This window comes from Simochromis diagramma, unplaced genomic scaffold (genome assembly GCF_900408965.1).
Source record: "Simochromis diagramma unplaced genomic scaffold, fSimDia1.1 OVJJ01000107.1, whole genome shotgun sequence".
Classification (NCBI taxonomy): domain Eukaryota; kingdom Metazoa; phylum Chordata; class Actinopteri; order Cichliformes; family Cichlidae; genus Simochromis; species Simochromis diagramma.
In genome coordinates this window covers 4,197,934-4,216,591 of record NW_024387209.1, presented here as the reverse complement: position 1 = coordinate 4,216,591, position 18,658 = coordinate 4,197,934, and the positions used below count along the sequence as shown (strand labels likewise).

The 18,658-nt window shown below is 40.3% G+C and overlaps 1 protein-coding gene across 3 annotated transcripts in view; it reads right to left on the bottom strand.

The window, feature by feature from the left end:
• Positions 1–1,371: 1,371 nt before the first annotated feature.
• Positions 1,372–18,658, bottom strand: part of LOC120746115 (receptor tyrosine-protein kinase erbB-4-like) — a 353,488-nt gene continuing 336,201 nt past the window's right edge. For all 3 annotated transcript variants that reach the window (XM_040051409.1, XM_040051411.1, XM_040051410.1), the window contains exons 24-27: positions 13,044–13,141; positions 12,720–12,890; positions 9,664–9,949; positions 1,372–8,621 (exon numbers count right to left, since the gene is read on the bottom strand). In XM_040051409.1, coding sequence (XP_039907343.1) covers positions 7,783–8,621; positions 9,664–9,949; positions 12,720–12,890; positions 13,044–13,141 — 1,394 coding nt within the window. In that variant the 3' untranslated portion in view covers positions 1,372–7,782. The remainder of the gene's footprint in view (positions 8,622–9,663; positions 9,950–12,719; positions 12,891–13,043; positions 13,142–18,658) is intronic.

Sequence of the window (18,658 nt, the reverse complement as noted above, 5' to 3'; positions counted from 1 at the left end):
AGGAACGGTATTTCTATGATATAAAGCTTTGGGTATGGTTTCAAAGTACTCAAAGAGAAAGTCAGCAATGACGGTGTTGGGTAAAGGGACAAGGGGAAAGTATTGAAAACCAACAGTACGCAAAGAAGAGCAAGCGATGACGCCTTCTCTCCACTATGTCTCCTTTTGAAAGCATGCAAAACAAATTAAATGAAATCAGGGCCTATTGTGAAGGCTGTGCAGAAAAGAGGAGTAAGAGGGTGGACTTGGCTCAGTAATATTTCGAGTTGAAAGTAAGCAGAGAAGGTAACACTGACTCTCAAACACAGTTTATATAGGTTAGTTGGGACCACAGGTTTCAGTTTTATGACATTTAGAAAGATGGCATTGAGTTCTCTTGGTTGACTGACATGGTAGGCATTGGAAAAGTAAATCAGATGTGTCTCAGTTTGCGTACTACCACCCCTACCGTTATTTTGTGAATGGCATGCACTATTCCGAATGTTGCTCAGGACCTATTCACACAGGCTTAGAGACCAGCTGGGAATGATCTGATTATGACCGGTTGCTAGGGAAAAATGTTCATCGCCCAACTGGTTGATGAGTGGTTGCTGGATGTTGCGAGCAATGACTGTGAAATTGATTGCTAAAACCTTCACTCACTTAGGCCTGGAGTGAGTGGGGTTACCCTAACAGCTAGTGAACACCATAGCAAAAGAGTGTATATTCCACAAACAGTATGCAAATGGCTGCTGGAGGTTGCTGGCGGTTGCTAGTATGACATTGGTTGCCAACAGGTATACAGAGTTGTACCAAAAATCTACTTATGATTGTTTTAGCCACTGTTAGACTGGCACAGTCTCCAGTTTGCATGGAAGCGTCCAACTTGTCTGCAAATGCTCGCAAACTACTCATTAAGCTGTAGTGAAACTGTCAAGTGTGGCACAATTGGCAAATATTCACCTTAACTGTAAAAGTTGCACCTTTTGAAATGTCTTAGTTCCAATAAGGCACTGCTTTTATTTTGAAGGTGAATGTTCTCCGTGTCCAGTTACAGAGAGCATAGCTGAAAAGTGGCTGCTTTTCATGCAATCTACAGGCAAAAGCAACAATATGCAAGCAAACAAAACAATCCCAAGGAGGCTGTCTGATGCAGCACCCCATTTGTGACAGACAGCAATCTCCAGCAACCACTTGTTAACTGGTGGGGGACCATACATCTTTCCTTAGTGATCAGATATTGCAAGGAGAATGATGAACCCGTCGCACAGCCTGTCTGACTTAGGCCTTAAGTAGTGGAAACTAAGGCATTAACAGCTGATCTTCAAATTAGAGCCAGATATTGAGCTAATACTAGCTAGCTAGTTGTTTTTGTGTTGTTGGCATGTTGTCTGCACTGTGGTATTGTCTGGTAGTTTTCTGTGACTTCATAGAGATTTTAGTGTAAGATATCTGACCAGAGGCTCAACAACTTGATAAATTCACTAAATGCGCCATCTAGTGTGAGACTTGCAGTCTGCGCTATCTAGCTAGCTACCGCCAGGAGATGTTTAGCAACCCGGGATTGATATTTCACGCATTATGGCACCGACTGATATTTATGCATGTTAAACTTACATCTGCAATGACAGAGAAGTGTTATACATGGTAAGAAGCTCATTTTGTCATATGTTTATAAAATGTTGCAGCTAGTGCAACAATCCTTGTTAATGCTAGCTATCTGGAAAGCTAAAAGCAAGAGATTTTTCAATCTGGGACTGATGTTACTGTGTTTACATTACTTCAGAAGAATTTAGTATTACATTTAGTAAGTAACTTGACAAATGTAAACATGAACAAAATGTGCCAGCTAGCATGACAGCCATGGTCAAATGCTCCAATAGTCCAGCCTCTTGTCGTGCCTGATTTCAGACAACACTACACTATCAAGCTAATATGCTACTATTATGGAAGTATTCAAAGTGAGACACCACCCATTTGTGTAGTGTTTAACAGTGTTCACTTAAACTGAAACGTTACACGTGAACAGCCACAAAGGTCTGAAGCAGGGCCACTGAACAGAGTTTCACATGAGAAGGGAACAACAAGCACTTTTAAAATGAAATACCCATTAGTAAAAAGGGTACACTTACATAAAGCAAATATGTACGGCTCTTTTTGTACAAGTCGATATAAGCAGGAGAAAAAAGCAGTAGGAGAGAAGACCAATATAAATTCAAAGCATCGCCTCCTTATTTACAAATTCACCAAGTCGGCCATTTCAGTGCTTTATAAAAATATTATTCACATTTGTTGTTGAAGTGTGTTAGATAAATCTGGGAGGAAATCCCAAAGATTCTGTACAGTTATACTGATACAATGATTTGAATACAGAAAATGAATGACTTTCTTTTATGAGGGACAATGGTATAGTGGTTTATACATTCGCCTAACAAGCGAAAGATTCCTGGTTTGATTTCCGGTAGGAGACGCAAATCCCTTCGGGGCTGTATCAGGAAGGGCGTCCGGCGTAAAAATCTACCAAACCGAATATGTGGAGCTACCCGCTATGGCAACCCCTTGTGAATAAGGGAGTAGCTAAGAGTAGCTTTTTCTTCTTTTGTGCAATTAAAATGTCAAGAAACCAAGAAACGTGGCTAGAATAACAAACATGTTGAACAATGTACAGTAGCCAACACAAGAAGTTACATCGTTGATACTAAGGATAAAACTCAATATTAAAAAGACACTGTAGGGAGGGGGTGGGGGTGTACTACACTCACACACAAAAATTCCCATGAAACATCGCAGAAATAAGGATTCCCAGTTTGTGCTACTAAACTCGATAAAAAATATCTGGTTAATTTTTCCCACACTGGACAGAAATTTGAGTATAATGTTGTCATAAATGAGATACAAAGGTGGAGGGCAGTAAAACACTCACTTTGGGAACCATGCAATGTAATATTTACTATACAATAGACTTTGTTGAAGCCTGTATGGTGTTTGAGGATAAAATATTGAAGGATTCGGTTCAGGACATGGCTACATGCCTTTGCACCTTGGCTTTGTGGAGGCAGTAAAAAAAAAAAAACTAAACCCAGAAAATAATATAAAAAGGATCAGCCTAACCAGCAGTGTTTCCCCCTGGCATGCTTTTGAACTGCCACGAACACAAGCCTGTTAAGGACTGAGACAAATAGCAGCAGGTAACACCAAGGCAAAATTAGTTTGAAACAAGACACAAGATATTAGTCTTCAGAGAGGAAAAAAATGCTTCCACATAGACGCAACACATTTTGGTACTCTAAAAGGATAACCAAGGCCTTAGGATGGGAAAAACACGACTTGACAGAAGGGGAACTTCAGGTGCTTTTTCCTACCTTTCTGTTAACAAACAAGTCAATGACTCAGATCAAAAATGGGAGAGTGGGGATGCCTCGGATTCTCTTAAGTGCTCTTGAGAACATTTGAAACCATTCGTATCATCAGTCCTTTAATCTGTTCTTGATTCAAACACACATTTTGCCTGGGTCTGCAGTGTAATTTAGGGCAAAACAGGCATAAACCAAGACGTGTGTTTTTCTTTCGACCACCATCATATTTTTGTTCCTTTTTCTTGAAACCCAGATTTGGCAGTCGCTTCCATCGCTCAGTATAAACAAGCTCAAACGCGGCATAAATATTTCACATTGATATTAAATGCTGTCTCTATTTCACTGAATTAGAGCTCGAAAAAGGACTACAAAATACTCCTTCATCAATTAATCATGACAGCATCAAAGCACTACTATAAATACTGTTTGAAGCCAACGAAAAAACATGGAAACAAGGACATTCTTGAAGCTGGTCAAGTACCATGTAAAATGTGTTTTCCTTATGACCTCTTGGCCCCAGTTCCTTCCTTGTACTTTTGCTAAAGCTATTGCTTTCTGAAGTGGTAAACGGCTGGATAAACAAGTTGAATATTTCAGTAACGAAGAGTGGAAATCCTTTCTTTATACCCGCGACTTTGATCAAAGTGCTCCATGGGGAGGATAAACACATACAGCGTTACATGTGCATAGACTGAGACAAGCACACTTTCACACACTTTTAAATACACAAAATAAATAACCTACGCAAGAACACAGCTTAGGCAGGGCTGGGCTCTGGCAGAGCAGAATGATGAAAGGTTGTTGAAACTATGACAAAGCAATATTTATGCTCCACAAATAATGAAAAATACCGTTGTTGTTAAAGGTTCAAGAACTACAAGTTTTTCTTCATATTCATTCAACTAAATAAAGGAGATATTGCAAAAGGACCTCTGAGAAAAACCAACATTACACAAGTTTTATCTTGAACTTCTAAGTTTGGCAAGCGTTGCAGTGTTTTCCCCTACCCACAGGTGTTGTGTATGGCTTGGTGGAAGAAATAACGGCTGTAATACAGTGCTTTCAGCAGCATTGACTGGCAAGTTGCCTACACAGGCATCAGTAGTCAGGGTTAGAACTATTTTCTTGAGATTTCTTGAGAGTGATGATATCACTCTGGGCTAAGAACAGATGTGAAGCCTTTATAGATTAGAGGCTTCGTTAAACAGTGGCTAGACTAATTAATTTAAAACTCAGTGGTGCTGAAAGTGCAAATTACATCAAACAAAACAAGAAATGACTTTCTTAGGTATGTTAAAAATTGGCACAGTTATTAATACTGGTAACAGTAGTTGACTGTCTGGTGATTCACCAAGAAACTAATGAAAACTAAACTAACTTAATATTGGAAAACATAACATTATAGTTTTAACTGAAAAAAATGTCATATAGTATAGTACTCATTTCTTTTACCAGTTACCCTGTGCTGCATTAAAAAAAATTACATGTATTCAAAACAGAGCTTGCTTTATGAACTTGGTTTGGCCAGTTGTGGTTGTAGGTTAACATACACTCATCATGGGCATGAATCTCGTGTTATTTTTCAGCTTTTTTTTCTTTTACTTTTTACATTTTCAATGCATGCCAAGAAGAGTGGCCAAATATCCGCCAGAATTATGCCAGATACTTTTTAAAACTTTAAAGCCCAATTTTTTGTTTTTAAAGTCATTAAATATGTATACTATACAGTCATTTCACTGTGGAAAAAAGACAGTTTCAAAGAATTCATTAGAAGCCCAAAATGACCATGATATTTGTGATGAGTGGATATAAACTTCTGACCACAACTGCATACATGGATCAAAGGCCAAGTTCAGCCAGGTGACAAAGTCAAGCTCCACCACAGTCCCAGCGGATAAGCCAATGTCTCAGCTAGTACCCTTCTACACATCCTTATGACAGTTTTTTGAAAGCAGCCAACCCCACATCCAGCTAACTCTTCCTTTTCACATTTGTTGTTATTTCTGCTCTGTGAAATCTTAAACTTCATTAAGACTTCTGTGGGAAATCTCAACATCACAACTAACTACGTAATTGGAAACTCCTTGTATCCCTACACTGAGGTCTTCCACACCATCAAGTCGTTGTGGTATGCATTGGCCCGACATGTAGTTACATTTCTAGGGAAGTGCACGACAGGTTACTTAGAAGGTTGCGGCATAGGGTTAAAATGGGGTCTGGTTATGGTATAAGTTACGGCGTAGAGCTGATACAGAAGTATAGTTTACGTGAAAGGAGTCTCCCTGCTTTGTGCTTTCTACATTAGTCCAGAATAGAACCATACCTCCAAACAGAAATTACTAAAACAACAGTCTTCTGACTATAGTTGTCCTGGTTGAAATATAAATAAAATATACACTTCAAGCTACTGTCAAGTTTTCTGTATTTAGCCACAATCTATGGCCACATATTCGTTGGCAAGATCAGAGATCTATGTTGCCACAAGGTGTAGTTACAATTCTATGGAGGTGCATGTGAGGCTTAAGCTAGCTTTAATGCTAAAGAATAAATTTAGCTTTAAAACATCTGACTTATTTGAAAGCATCATTTATTCTTGCTCTTTAAAATACATTTTCTAGCAGACAAGGTTAGCTTATCGACTTCTGCCTTGTGAACAATTTGGGTAGGAACCACTGACACTTCTAGTAGCCAAAATGAAATTAGCTACCAATTAACAGTCTAATAAGAATATGGGTGGGGTCTGGAAAAAAACATGATTCTGTAAAAAAAAAGCAAAAAACATCTAGATCAGATGTGGACAAAAATAATCAAGAGTTATGTGGCCAAAAGTAGTCTAGAGTTCTACTTTTTCTCGGACCAAGCAATCGAGAATATAACAAACACCATGACCGAGACAAGCTCCAGTTCCAGTTAATAAAATGATAAATCCTCACATTCTTGATTTTGATCAGCTCAAAGAAAGTAACGTTAGCTAAGGACACCCTAAATCTATAAAACCCTTCCAGAGATTTGGTGCCATTTGGTGCAGTTTGGGGCTTTTAATGATCTTTTGATTTGAGCTTGGTTTGTTTTATACTTGACATAGGAAAAAAAGCCTTGATAGAGTCGATCGTTGGTTAGTACTGAAGATCTTTAGCTTTCGACTCCATTAACACTGACTTTTACCCCCCAGTGGGATCATCTGTAGCTTGCTAAAATATGAACATACACGCACACACTAATCCCAATCACACTAACATAAAGACAGATAGACATATAAAGTAGTCTGTTTAACTGTGCTCTGCTGGTGCTGTCTTGTTTCTTCCTTGAGGTCTTCATTAGTCAGTTTGTATAAACTTTCATGAACTTTTCCTCCCCTTTCTGTAGTTTTTTTTCTCTCTTTGAACACCATTTTGAGTTCAGCTGCTTTACTGTTGAGTACTCTACAGCTCATAGCAGGTTTTCTCATCCGAGTTAGCTTCACGATCTGAATGGGAAAACCAGTGTATAAAAATCTTTTCAGCACTGAAACCCGTGATTATAAAAGTGTTTACAGTGTGGTTTCCCTTTTACCATTTGCCCTGGGAAAGCTATTTTAGTCAGCTTCTCCAAACAGACAGCAGCCAAGCAAAACCAACAGAACAGCAGTTGCCCTGCAGATTCTTGAGCAATTTAAAAAGTCCATGGTTGAACTACAAATGTGAAAGAAAAGATCACTGTAGTTTTGTCCATCACAGTATCACAGTTACAGTAGAAGGATGAGATGAGATTCACATATTTTATATAAAAGAACACACGGTGGGTATAATCCTATAGGCAAAATCACTGAATATGATTGATGAGTGCTCCATCTTTTGTTGTCCACTCTATATTGTCTTTTCTTCCTCCATATTTTGCTTTTGTTGCCTGGCTACCTCACTCTAAGGTCATTCAGAAAACCAGGCATCTTGACATCTAACAGACTGTATTTGTTCTATGTGATTGTGTCTTTCAGAAACCCTTTGCAGAATATTGTTCTTCCTCAGAACTTTATAATAGAAAGCAAAAAGATTAGTAAAACTTCTTGTTCCTCTCACAAATCTGAGACCCAAGTGGCTGGCAGTGAGTTCAGGTACCCCCAGATACAGTCCGTCCACTGCTGTGTGATAATTAAGCATCTGTTCTTTACTGAAAACTACCATAACCTTGACATTCTGAATGACATGGAGCACAGTCTCTATCTACAGAACAGAGATGGACGAGATTGTCTATAGTGACAGTTCAGGGGTCTGAGTTGCTTCTGCTTGGTTCGGTCCACCTCCTCCAGATGTTGCTACAATCTACAGCAGATGGCCCATTATCTGGGCAGGGCTGAGAGCAGCCTTGGTTGGTGCTACTCTCTCTTTGTGTAGGACCGTGGAACTGGAGAGGATGTTGGGCTTGTTGGAGGCTAGAGGAAGATTGGGGAACGTTTGTTAAATGGAATAATCTAGACCACAGTGTTTCGCTGCCGGTAAGGTGGAGGTGGCAAGATGGTTCCAGCTTTCAGGGAAAACTCAGACATGTATTCAGGGTTTTCAGCTACTGCCGGCCGTATGTGTCCATTCTGCTTATAGAAGAGCTTGGCGTTGGTGGAACCTCCCTGGGCACCATCTGAGGCTGCCTGGTTAGATGATTTGGGAGGCAAGCTGTGCTGCCAGTATTCTGGATTGTCAAAGGTCACCTTTAGCTTCTTCCCGCTGGCTTTACCTGATGTTTGCCCTCCATGCTTCAGCAAACTGGCAGGGTGTGTGGTGGCGTAGCTCTGGTAGGCTGGCAGGCTGCCATGCCCGATGGTGGCTGAAGTGGACAGGGCGCCCGACTGGCTCACCTGAGCCTGAGCAGTAGTTCCTGCTTGACTCTGAGCAACAGAGCCGCCACCTGGATTGCCAGGTTGCCCTGCAGGTTTGACGGTGTGGTGGGCATGGAGGATGTGAGTCGGTGGACCATGATGGCAAGGAATACCAGATGGAGATGGTTGGGCTGTGGGGAGGGGGTAGTGGGGCAGGCTAGTCTGGATGGTAAGCGGGAGATGGGAGCCTGAGGTTGTGGCTGAGATAGAAGAAGGAGGCTGGGTGGGTAGGGGCAGACCATTTCTCCTCAGGGCTTCCAGGCCCAACTCAGCGGGGGTATGGAAGGTGTTGAGGTAGAGGGGCTCATTGATGTACTCGTCCTCTCCTTTGGGCTGACTGTTGGGTGTGCTGTGGTAGCCTGGGTTATCCAGGGCGTGGATCTCGCCGTTTTTACGTCGCGTGACAAACGGGTTCTCCTCAATGGGATTCAGATATTCTGTACCACAGAAAATGAATGAGAAGGAGAGTGAATTAGAAGAAGAGAAAAACAGTTCAGACAGCAATAACAAAAAATCTGGAGAAATTAAATCAAGAGGTGAGAAAACAAAGGAAATAGAGAATGAAATGGAGTAAAAGAAAGAGATCACTCGGTAATGAGGAGAGAAGATGGAGATGATAATGGCGTTAATGGCAGGCACTCAGGACAAGACGGGCATCTTGCCAGCAGTTCTTTGGCACTGGAAACTCCATCTGCCGGGGTTGAAAATGCCAACAAATGACCCCTCTTCACTGCTTCCAAGCGCTATAATAGTGGGGTGAGAAACCTATTGATTTTGCCCACTTTTCCGCTCCTTGACATTGCATCAGATGCATTTTGCTGCAGGCTTTGTTATATTTTGAGCTGCTCAAAAAAAAAAAAAAAAATCAAAGACGGTAGTGCAAGAGCAGGGCTGATGGACTGAATTATGATCAAAGGCAAAACATGACTCTGTAGTAGTAGCTGACATACACCGCCGTCGAAGGAAACTCAGTAGGAATTTTAATCAATGGAATGAGATGAAATGAACAGGAAAAATGACAGGCCGACTATCGTACAAAGGATCGTATTTACTCTGTGAATGAGCAAAGAGATGACAAGACAGAGAGAAAGGTGCACATATATTATGTACTTGTTTATAATTTTAATTATGTTTCTGTTTGTGGAGCTGCACAGATGATTGTAGCGTAATCAATCTTTAACTTCCTCTACACAGTTTTGTTTTTTAGATTAGTAAGAAATTATTTTAATTAGGTAAGGTTATTTTAAAGTTTAATATTATCTACTATGTGCTGTGGATTAAATACAGCTCCTAAAATACATTTATGCATCATTACTATTAAATACCCTGCAGGACTGCAGAATTCCTACCTGAACTTATTTTTAGCTTCTTTAGAGCAATTCTGCTTCTAATGTATACTCTGGAAAATTAAACTGGATTAACTATCTTCTAAATGATTCAAGTGGCCACAACAGTCTCATAAGGCTTTACTATGAGTACCTGAGGAGCTCTTGTCCTTCATTGCCGTCATGTATCCGTCCTCATCAGTGTCCCCTCTCAATGCTCTCTCCCCCAGAAAGATGGTTGGATCAGCACTGTACCTCTGACCCCCACTGTCTTCCCCTCCAGCCTGGCTCAGGCTCTTCTTATGCAGGCTTCCATTACAACGCTGGTCCTCCAGGACTGGGCTCGGGCCACCTGTGGCATCCTGGTTCACACAAGCTTGTGTGCCTGCCAAGGGTCCTTCTGCAGCATTTGGACCACCATCTCGATAGCCAAATTGATTCTGCAGTAAAGAGAGGCAGGGATTGGGGTTAAGATAAGAAAAACTGAGCATAGCGTGAGTTCAAGAGGGGCCATGAAGTCCAAGTCGGAGCAAATAAGTTCATGACACAGCTGATTCTCTGCTAAAGAAGTGCAAGTAAGGCTATTTTGCCCTGCTTGATTGTTAAATCATGAATTAACTGTGATTAACCACATGTTTTTGTAAAGTTACATTCAATTTCAAAAGCCACACCCAAGCCTGCTTACTACCAGACCTACTGAATCAAAAAATCACTTAACAAGAACCTGTATGGCAAAGTGAAGTAGGCCAAAGTATCTCAAATATCAATTCATCATGCTAAGATTTAACAAACTGACATCTATCTGTCTTGAAATTGTTATAAAAAACATTTCTAAGGCTTTGGTGAACCACGGTGAGAGCCATTATTAGGGGTGGGTATAAAAAAATCAATTTTCCGTTTCAAATTGATTTTAGTTTGAATAATGTGATATTGATTCTTAAAATTCTGAATCAATTTTTAAATGTGAATGTATTTTGCCAGAAATGCCAGAATCTCAGCTCAGGCTCACGAAACTATTTCAAAAACTGCCAAAGAGTTAAAACACTAAACGATTAAAAAGCAGGTGAACGGATTCCACAGAAAGATGTTAACACCTCTGTAACTTTGCTCTGCTTCACTTCAGCAGCAGCAGGTAATACGTTCATAGGTTGATTTATGGTTTGCTTCAGTTTTTGTTCTACTGCAGAATCTGCTATAAAAAGCCAGGGAAAATCTCCTTCATGTTTTTCTGCGTTTTATCCTCAGTTACTTTGACACATAGGCATCTGCTGTGATGCTTAAACCTCTGATGAAGTCTCAAGTGTCAGCTTTGTTTTTATACATAGACATAAAAAATATGGATATGTACTGATAAATGATCAGAATTAAAATATTTCCGACTGTCTGAGTCAAAATTGAATCAAATCGAATCAGGACCTTGTAAATCGGAATTGAATCGGTTATAGAACCTTCCCAGGAGTGAATGGCCTACCAAAAGTGGACTGAACAAGATCTAAAGAACTGCAGTCAAAGTTCATGATTCAACAATAAGACAGAGACTGGGCAAAAATGGCATCCAAGGGAGAGTTCAAGGAGAAAACCTCTGCTGACCAAAAAACAAAAACAAAAACACAAAGTCTCACATTGACCAGAAAACATCTTGATGATGCCCCACAATTTTGGAAATATTCTGTGGACTGATGAAACAACATCTGAACTTTGTGGAAGGTTTGAGTTCCACTACATCTGCATAAAACTAACACAGCACTTCATAAAAAGAACATCATACCGTACAATGTAGTGGCAGTTTGCTGCTTCAGTTCAATTACTTGCTGTAATTGATGGAACCATGAATTCTGCTCTCTGCCAGAAATTCTGATTAAGATACTTTCTGATTTAACTTAGCTGTAAATATCTTTGGTCTGAGGTACTCTGGGTACTGTCTAACTCTTTGATGATATAATATCTATGGCAGATAAGCTAATAACAACAAAGTTTAAGCTAGCGTACACAACTTTTGTTCCACCTGCGGCAAAGCAGTGAGGCTTTAACCCATGCTGCTGCCTTTTGAAGTAAAATTCTCAGACAAAGTTCTGCTGGTGTAGTCATCAGCCACCAGGGACTGTGAGGGGCAGCCAGGCAGAGCTATGATACAAACACCTGAACCTTAAAAAAAAAGGCCCACCAGAGTATACAAAACATGACAAATGAAGCAAAGGGCTTCTTGCGGAGCTGTGTTGGCTTGCCGCAGGCTATTTAATCCAGGCCAACTTCTCTGCACTCTTGCCAGCTGCTAGCGCTACAGCAGCAATTACGGGAAGCAGATCTACAAAACACAACAGAAAAGAGGGAAATGTCCCGGGGTTATATTCGTCCACCTACTCCTACGGTTTTCCCTCTACTGCAATCAACATCCTCCTCCTCCAAACTTCTCTGTTCATCCCTTCTTCAAAGCAAGTCATTATCGGCTCGTCTTTTCAAGTGCGAGCGAGTGAGAGTAAATCAGCACAGATAAGATAACCGTCTGTATCGGACTGTGTCTGAGGCGGCACAACCTAAATAACTAACTTCCTTCGGCAAAGTCAGCTCACTGATGGATTTATACACCCTTCCCTGCTTGGGCACGCGGCAGCTTCTGATTGTAAAATCAAAAGATCTTCAATTGCCAATCTGGTTGTTGACCTTAAACAAGTAGGACTTTGACTCGATTATCATGTGTGGGTTTTTTTGGCGTATGTGAGCGGCTGTCAGGGAACAAAGAGCCACTGGCAAATGGATAGGTCGTGGGGCTAAAGTTGTATAAGATGCGGAGCCATGGGCTGGCCAGCAGCGCATGGTGCATGCTGCAAAGCAAGCAGCCCAGCCTGTGCTCATTGTCTATTTGTAAACGACTCCAGCATTTTAAGATAGCGGCTTGTTATTTGCCTATGGCGCTCTGAGTAATGAAAACTGGGGCCTGGGGAGCTACTGCACAAAGAGTCCAGGTTTAAGACACACACACTGTGATGGAAATGATGGAGGCAGGTTATTAGTAGAGGGAAATCATCAGTGTATTGCAGGTTCTTAACCACCTTGAGCATTTATATAGGACAGTAAAAGAGAAGAGGCACGTACACAAAATTAAAGATGTTTTTTGCTGGAGATCATCTATGACGCTTAACAACTTTGGAGTGTTTGGCACACAAATGCTTCCAAAATGCAGTATAACACAGTGTTCGTCAGAGGTCTTACCCTGTTGGGGTCAACACGAGGCCTGGTCGTGCACGACTGAGTGGCCATGTTGAAACCTCGCGGCACCAGATACTCCTCGGCATCCATCAAGTCATCAAGGTCCTCTTCGTCCAGCAGGCTCTGGAAGAACTTGCTGTCATTGGGACTGGGAAGCTTCATACGGTCGTCTCCCTGAGTTATACACGTGTAACAGTTTTAATTGCCGAGCACCAAATTAATTCCAGCAGCATACAGATTGCAGCGAGAGATGCATCAGATAATACTTTTGTGTCTGCACGATATGTAAATGTTGAAACAAAGGAAAGTTTTTATCAAAGGACACACCTGAATCACCAGATATCGCTGTGGGTCACGGGCCATTCTGCAGAACTCGGCGGCCAGCTCTTTGAACTTCGGCCTGCTGTCTGCATCAATCATCCAGCCTGGGGAAGAGAAAGAGGGCAAAGGAAGAATGCCGTGGAGTTAGAAAAAGAAGCAGAGAAATATACAGAGAGAAGTTTATTAATTGTCTACAATTCCTTAACCTTTATCCCAGCTGTCTCCTTTTTCTTTGCTCATTTTTCAGAAGGACTACTCTCGAGCCTCTTACTGCATTTGCAGCTTCCTGTCAGCCCTGTGTATTACTCTAAGAGGGGGATAGTTGCTAAAGAAATAGGAACAACAAATCAGGAACAGTCTGATAGTTAATGAGTTGTTCTTTAGTACTTCCCTAATAACTCTTGACCCAGGGCTATTAAATACTTAAGAGCCAGCTGCTAAACACACTATTAGTGAATCATTAGGTAATGATTAGATCATAATCATCCGTAAATCCGGAAAGGTCCATTTTTTTTTCATATGTAGAGTTCATTCTCGATAAATCAAACACAGCAGAACAAAACACTAATTGCTTCTTTATTGCTGCTTAGTCATTCTTTTTTATTACCTCAAGTAATTAAGTATATCACTCAGCAGTTACTCACTAGTTACAAAGTAGTTGCTCATAACTTCAGAACTACTTTACCTGCTGTTTCTTTATCTGCTCAGTTGATGTATCATTATAGTTCCTCAGCAGTTTCTCTTTGCTTGGTCATCCTTAGCAGTCATTCCTCCACACTCCATTGTAAACACATACTTGCTCAGTAGTTACTCAGTAATTAATCAGTAGTTATGTAGCCATTCATCATGACTTTAGGACTACGTTGCTATTACATTCCCCTTCTTCTTCTTCTTCTTTTGGCTGGTTCATTTATGTGTAGGAACAGCAGATAATCTGCCCACATCCTACCCAACCTTTATCAACCTCTTCTGGCACACCAACCCTCTGCATGTCCTCCTTCGCTACATCCACGAACCTCCTCTGTGGTACCCCCCCACCTTCCTCCATCTCCATATTCTACACCCTTTGTCCAATAAAAACTATCTCAGCCTCGCCTCTCTAACGTTATCTTTGAACCCTGAGCTGTCCTTCTGATGTACTCATTTATAATGAATACCATTCTGGTCACTCCCAGTAAAAATCTTAGCATTTTCCACTCTTCCACCGCTCTGACTCCTGTCTTTTTGTTAGTGCTACCCTCTCCTGTATGATTTATCATTAGAGGTCCTCATTAATTTCTCAATGCTTCAGGATTACGTCACACTTGCCAATAACGTCTTTATCCCCAGTGTAAAAGCATATTTACTCAGTAGTTCCTGTTCCCCACTTTTGAATCTCTTATTGCAAAGTGTTACTCAAACCAAAATAATATTTGACAAACAGCTGGCATATCACAGAATACAGCCAGGGGTGTAGTGATGTGTCTCTAAATACCGGAGGACACTGATGATGCATGAGCATGGCAGGGTTGCGACTGGTTTCTAAGGTAACCACGGTGGTTTTCATACATTAGCCATGATCAAATGCTAGACAGGCTTTATGAATAGATCATAAATCTCCATCTCAGCCTGCCCGACCATCTTCATCAGCCGCTGCTCTCCCTAGACGTGTCTTCTTCCCTCTGTTCCATTACTTTCCTACAGGATGGTTGCCCTCTCTCTCCCCAGTTATTCTTTTTAATTTGGTAGAATAAAATTATACTGACATCCATGCAATAATATTAATAACCAACTGTCAGGGTATGAGTGTCTTTCATTGTGTTGTTTGAATGCAACCGGCATCTACCGACAGCGATTAGGGTGGAATGTTTCCTTGCGTGTTATTCAGTGCACGACTTGATATTGTGAATCAATCAAAAACGCTTTAAACATCAATATGAGAGCTGTGAGTATTTAATTTGTCTTTATTAGCTCTCTTGCATGAAATACCATTTAATAATAATAATTGAATTTCAGCTAGATCGCACTAAATGTGAATATTCTGTTTCTTCAGTTGGATAAAAACAAAAAAAAGTGTCATTTTGGTGCAATCCAACAGCTCCATGAATACACTTCAGTAAGAAATGGTAAAAGGGGACATTTCCAGCTATCACTTTATACTGGATAATGTAGTGCTTTGTTAAACTTTTATCTGTGCGCGGTTTATCTAAGAGAAAGCACTCAATGAAAGCTGTGTCACTGTGTACCTTCAACCTTCATTTATTTCAGGAATGCTGAATGAGCAACAGTGCCGTTCACTTTGACTTAATTCTACTGCTTTGCTCAAGGGCAACTCAGAGGTTGTAATAAAAAAAGTTTTTTTTATTTTACTTTGTAAACCACATTTCTCTCCTTCAGGCTACTGCAGCAGTAAACACAGCAAACCCCTGAAGGTAAAATGCCAGGTGGTGTCTTAGCTCGGATTAGATCGTAAGCAAGGAGAGCTGCTGATTTCACTGTCGACACCTCCATAACACACTCTGCAGCATCGATGGCTAAAGTGAGGTGTCTCCAGCAGTCCAGTAGGGGGTTTATTGTATGGTATTGTTTGTTTTTTCATGTATTTATGTTACAAAAAACTTGCATATACCTTGCTATACTCTAACGGCATTTATCGAATTAAAAATCTGCAGTCTTATGTGCATTTCTTACATTCTGGGCACCACTTTTAATCTAGCTCCTCTTAAATAAAGCCTGACCCTTTCAGCTCTCACTTCGCCTGTTTGACTTTGTTCAAATTTCCACTTGTAACGCCCCACGCAGGCACATTACCTAAATGAGGTGTAATTACTCCAGCGATCAAACTCTATTTCATTTTTATTGGGGTGGCACAGAAGCGGTGGGGCACGCAGTGTGACAGCCCATGAGATCACAAACAAACGGCTCGCAGTCAACATGCAATTAGAATTAATGCGGCCGATTGCTGAGCCTGCTTCCGGCTTCTGACTGGGCAGTGTGACTCTCCCGCTACTTGGACTCTGTGCCTGACCTGTTTGGGTTATTTTTGATCACGATGCTCACTGTTAGTTTTTGCTAATTGGTGGGTAAAAAATAGTCCGTTTCTGAAGATTTTAAACCTGCTGGGATGATAAGCAGTAATATAAAATTACTAATTAAAAGGTAATTCCAAAAAACAAGAAGACAAGGAGCCCTGCCCTGATTAAGTGTGGGATTACATAAAGTCAGAATCACTTATTCTATGATTTTTCCTCCATGGTGTTAAAACAGCCACTCACTAATGTAAACTACATTAATAAGGGTGAAATATAGTGAGTAGGATAAGTGGAACGACATTTGTGTCAGCTGCACAATGACTACGGGTGACAAACACACCACGCACAACCAAGAATAAAAAAGTGCTTGTTGTTACTACAAATCACTGAATTTAAAAGATAGTTCTACAGCATCCGGTCACTACTTGGTGAAATATGATAGTATTGCTTTAACTGTTCAGGAATCACAGCTCTTTTTACACACAGTTCCTCTTTTTCTGAGGTTCAAAAGTAATCAGACATACAGTCTTAAATATAGGGACTGTTTTTAATATGTGAATGAAAATCTGCTGCAGTCAGAAAATCCTGTTTCCTCCCTTGAGATGCTCTGCCAGGCCTTTACTGCAGCCTTCAGCTGCTGCTTGTTTGTGGGTCTCTCTGCCTTCAGGTTTGCATTTAATAACTGAGAAGTATGCTCTTTTGGGTTATGATCAGGTCACTGACTTGGCCATTGTGGAATATCCCATTCTTTGCCTTGAGAAACTATTGTTTACCTCAGCTGTCAATATGCCAAGTGAGAAGTGTCCATATCTATTTGCTCTGGAGGAGGCTTAAAACTTTGAGAAAGTCAGCAAAGCTTACTTTGACAGTAATACTGAGGTGAGTTGTTGAGTATATCCTAAACTTTTCCATCAGTAAATGCTGCTGTTTTTGCCGCTGTCAGCAGGAGTTAGCCTCTGTTAGCTGGTGTATGTCAAACTTTCTTTGAAGTGGATCTAACATTGTTGGACTCTGATACTTAGCAAATCGACTCATTCGATATGAGGATGTGAGAGGGTCAAAAGTCTAATCTGCTGACAATAAGTATCGGTGACAATACCAGGGATAAATAATAATGTTTTCATGTGCTAGAGCCCTGATGTCAGCTCAGGAAACGAGGTTGGTGGTGAGGAGGAAGAAGATGAGGTGGAGATGACGAGGAGAGAGCAGTGGTGGTGCAGCAGAAACACATAATTAGAAAGCACTGATAAAAATGTTACACGATTATATATAGTTTGAAAGAGCTATTTGTGATCTTTAAATTAAAAGTAAAATTATAAAGTGGTTCTCTAATTTGTCATGTAATTATGAGGGAACAGCACTTTCCTGACCACCAAACTGCTTGTCATTCAGTTGTCCAGTTACTTATGGGCAGGGATGGGCAGTAACGTGTTAAAAGTAGTGTGTTACTGTAATCCGATTACTTTTTCAAGTAACAAGTAAAGTAAGGGATTACTATTTGGAAAAATCGTCTTTCTACAGCGTAAATATTAAACTTCAAATCTGAGCAAGCACCTAGCATGCTGCCACAGGAAACCCCCGGATCCCCCCACTGACATGACTGGGCCAACCTCAGACTTTTCCACTCCTGTTAAACAGGTGAAAATAGATTTAAGAGCGACAGTGCCGCTGAATCTTTGATTGTATTTACTTTTTGCTGTGTTCTACTTGTATCTATTTAAAAGAGTGAGTGTAAACACACAAAATAATATTTTATATGCTGGAATATGCAGAAAATGGGCTTTAATTTTAAACAAATTTCTTCAAGTCAAAGACAGTTGCATATAATTAAAGTTGTACTTGATACAATTTGCATAAAGTTAAAAGATTAAAACTAATGAAACAAGTTTTGAAAAGAGACTTTTTCATTTGATTCCATTTTATATGATTGATTATGAAAAAAAAAAGAATTGGGCTGAAAGGTCTGTTGCTTTATATGGTTTTATGTATCATGTTTTTAAAAAGTAACTAAGTAGTAAGGTAACTAATTACTTTTGAAAATAAGTAACCAGTAAAGTAACGGGATTACTTTCTTGGAAAAGTAATCTGTAATTAGTAACTAATTACTATTTTCAAGTAACTTGACCAACACCGGTTATGGAACTTGTGAGACAATGTATAAAAATGAATGTAATTCCTAAACAGTTAAAGCAACACTTTTGTTTAATCCTGTGAACTGTAGCTTAAATTCAGTAGTTCGATCATATGTTGATGGTGTACAGAGGCAAAACTACAGAAATGTAACTGACAAAGGGTACTCATACTACAGCTGACTTCAAACTCATCAGCTTTGAAAGCATTCTCCCTTTACTTTTAGCATTCAAAGCTTCTGTGGTGTACTGTGTATCAGACATCTACCCTAATAAATCAGGTGTACATAAGCATTTTTGCTGCTTGTTAAGCTGAATGAACCTCTCTGACCTCAGCATTTACCACATTATTGTCCAGACACGTCCAGACAAATTAGCATAGCACATAAAAATTACATTTCTCCACCAGGAGGAAAGAGAGGATAAGTTGGCATTATTAGGCTAAATGGCTGCAGGGCTTTCATGGTTTGCTTCTGTGCTG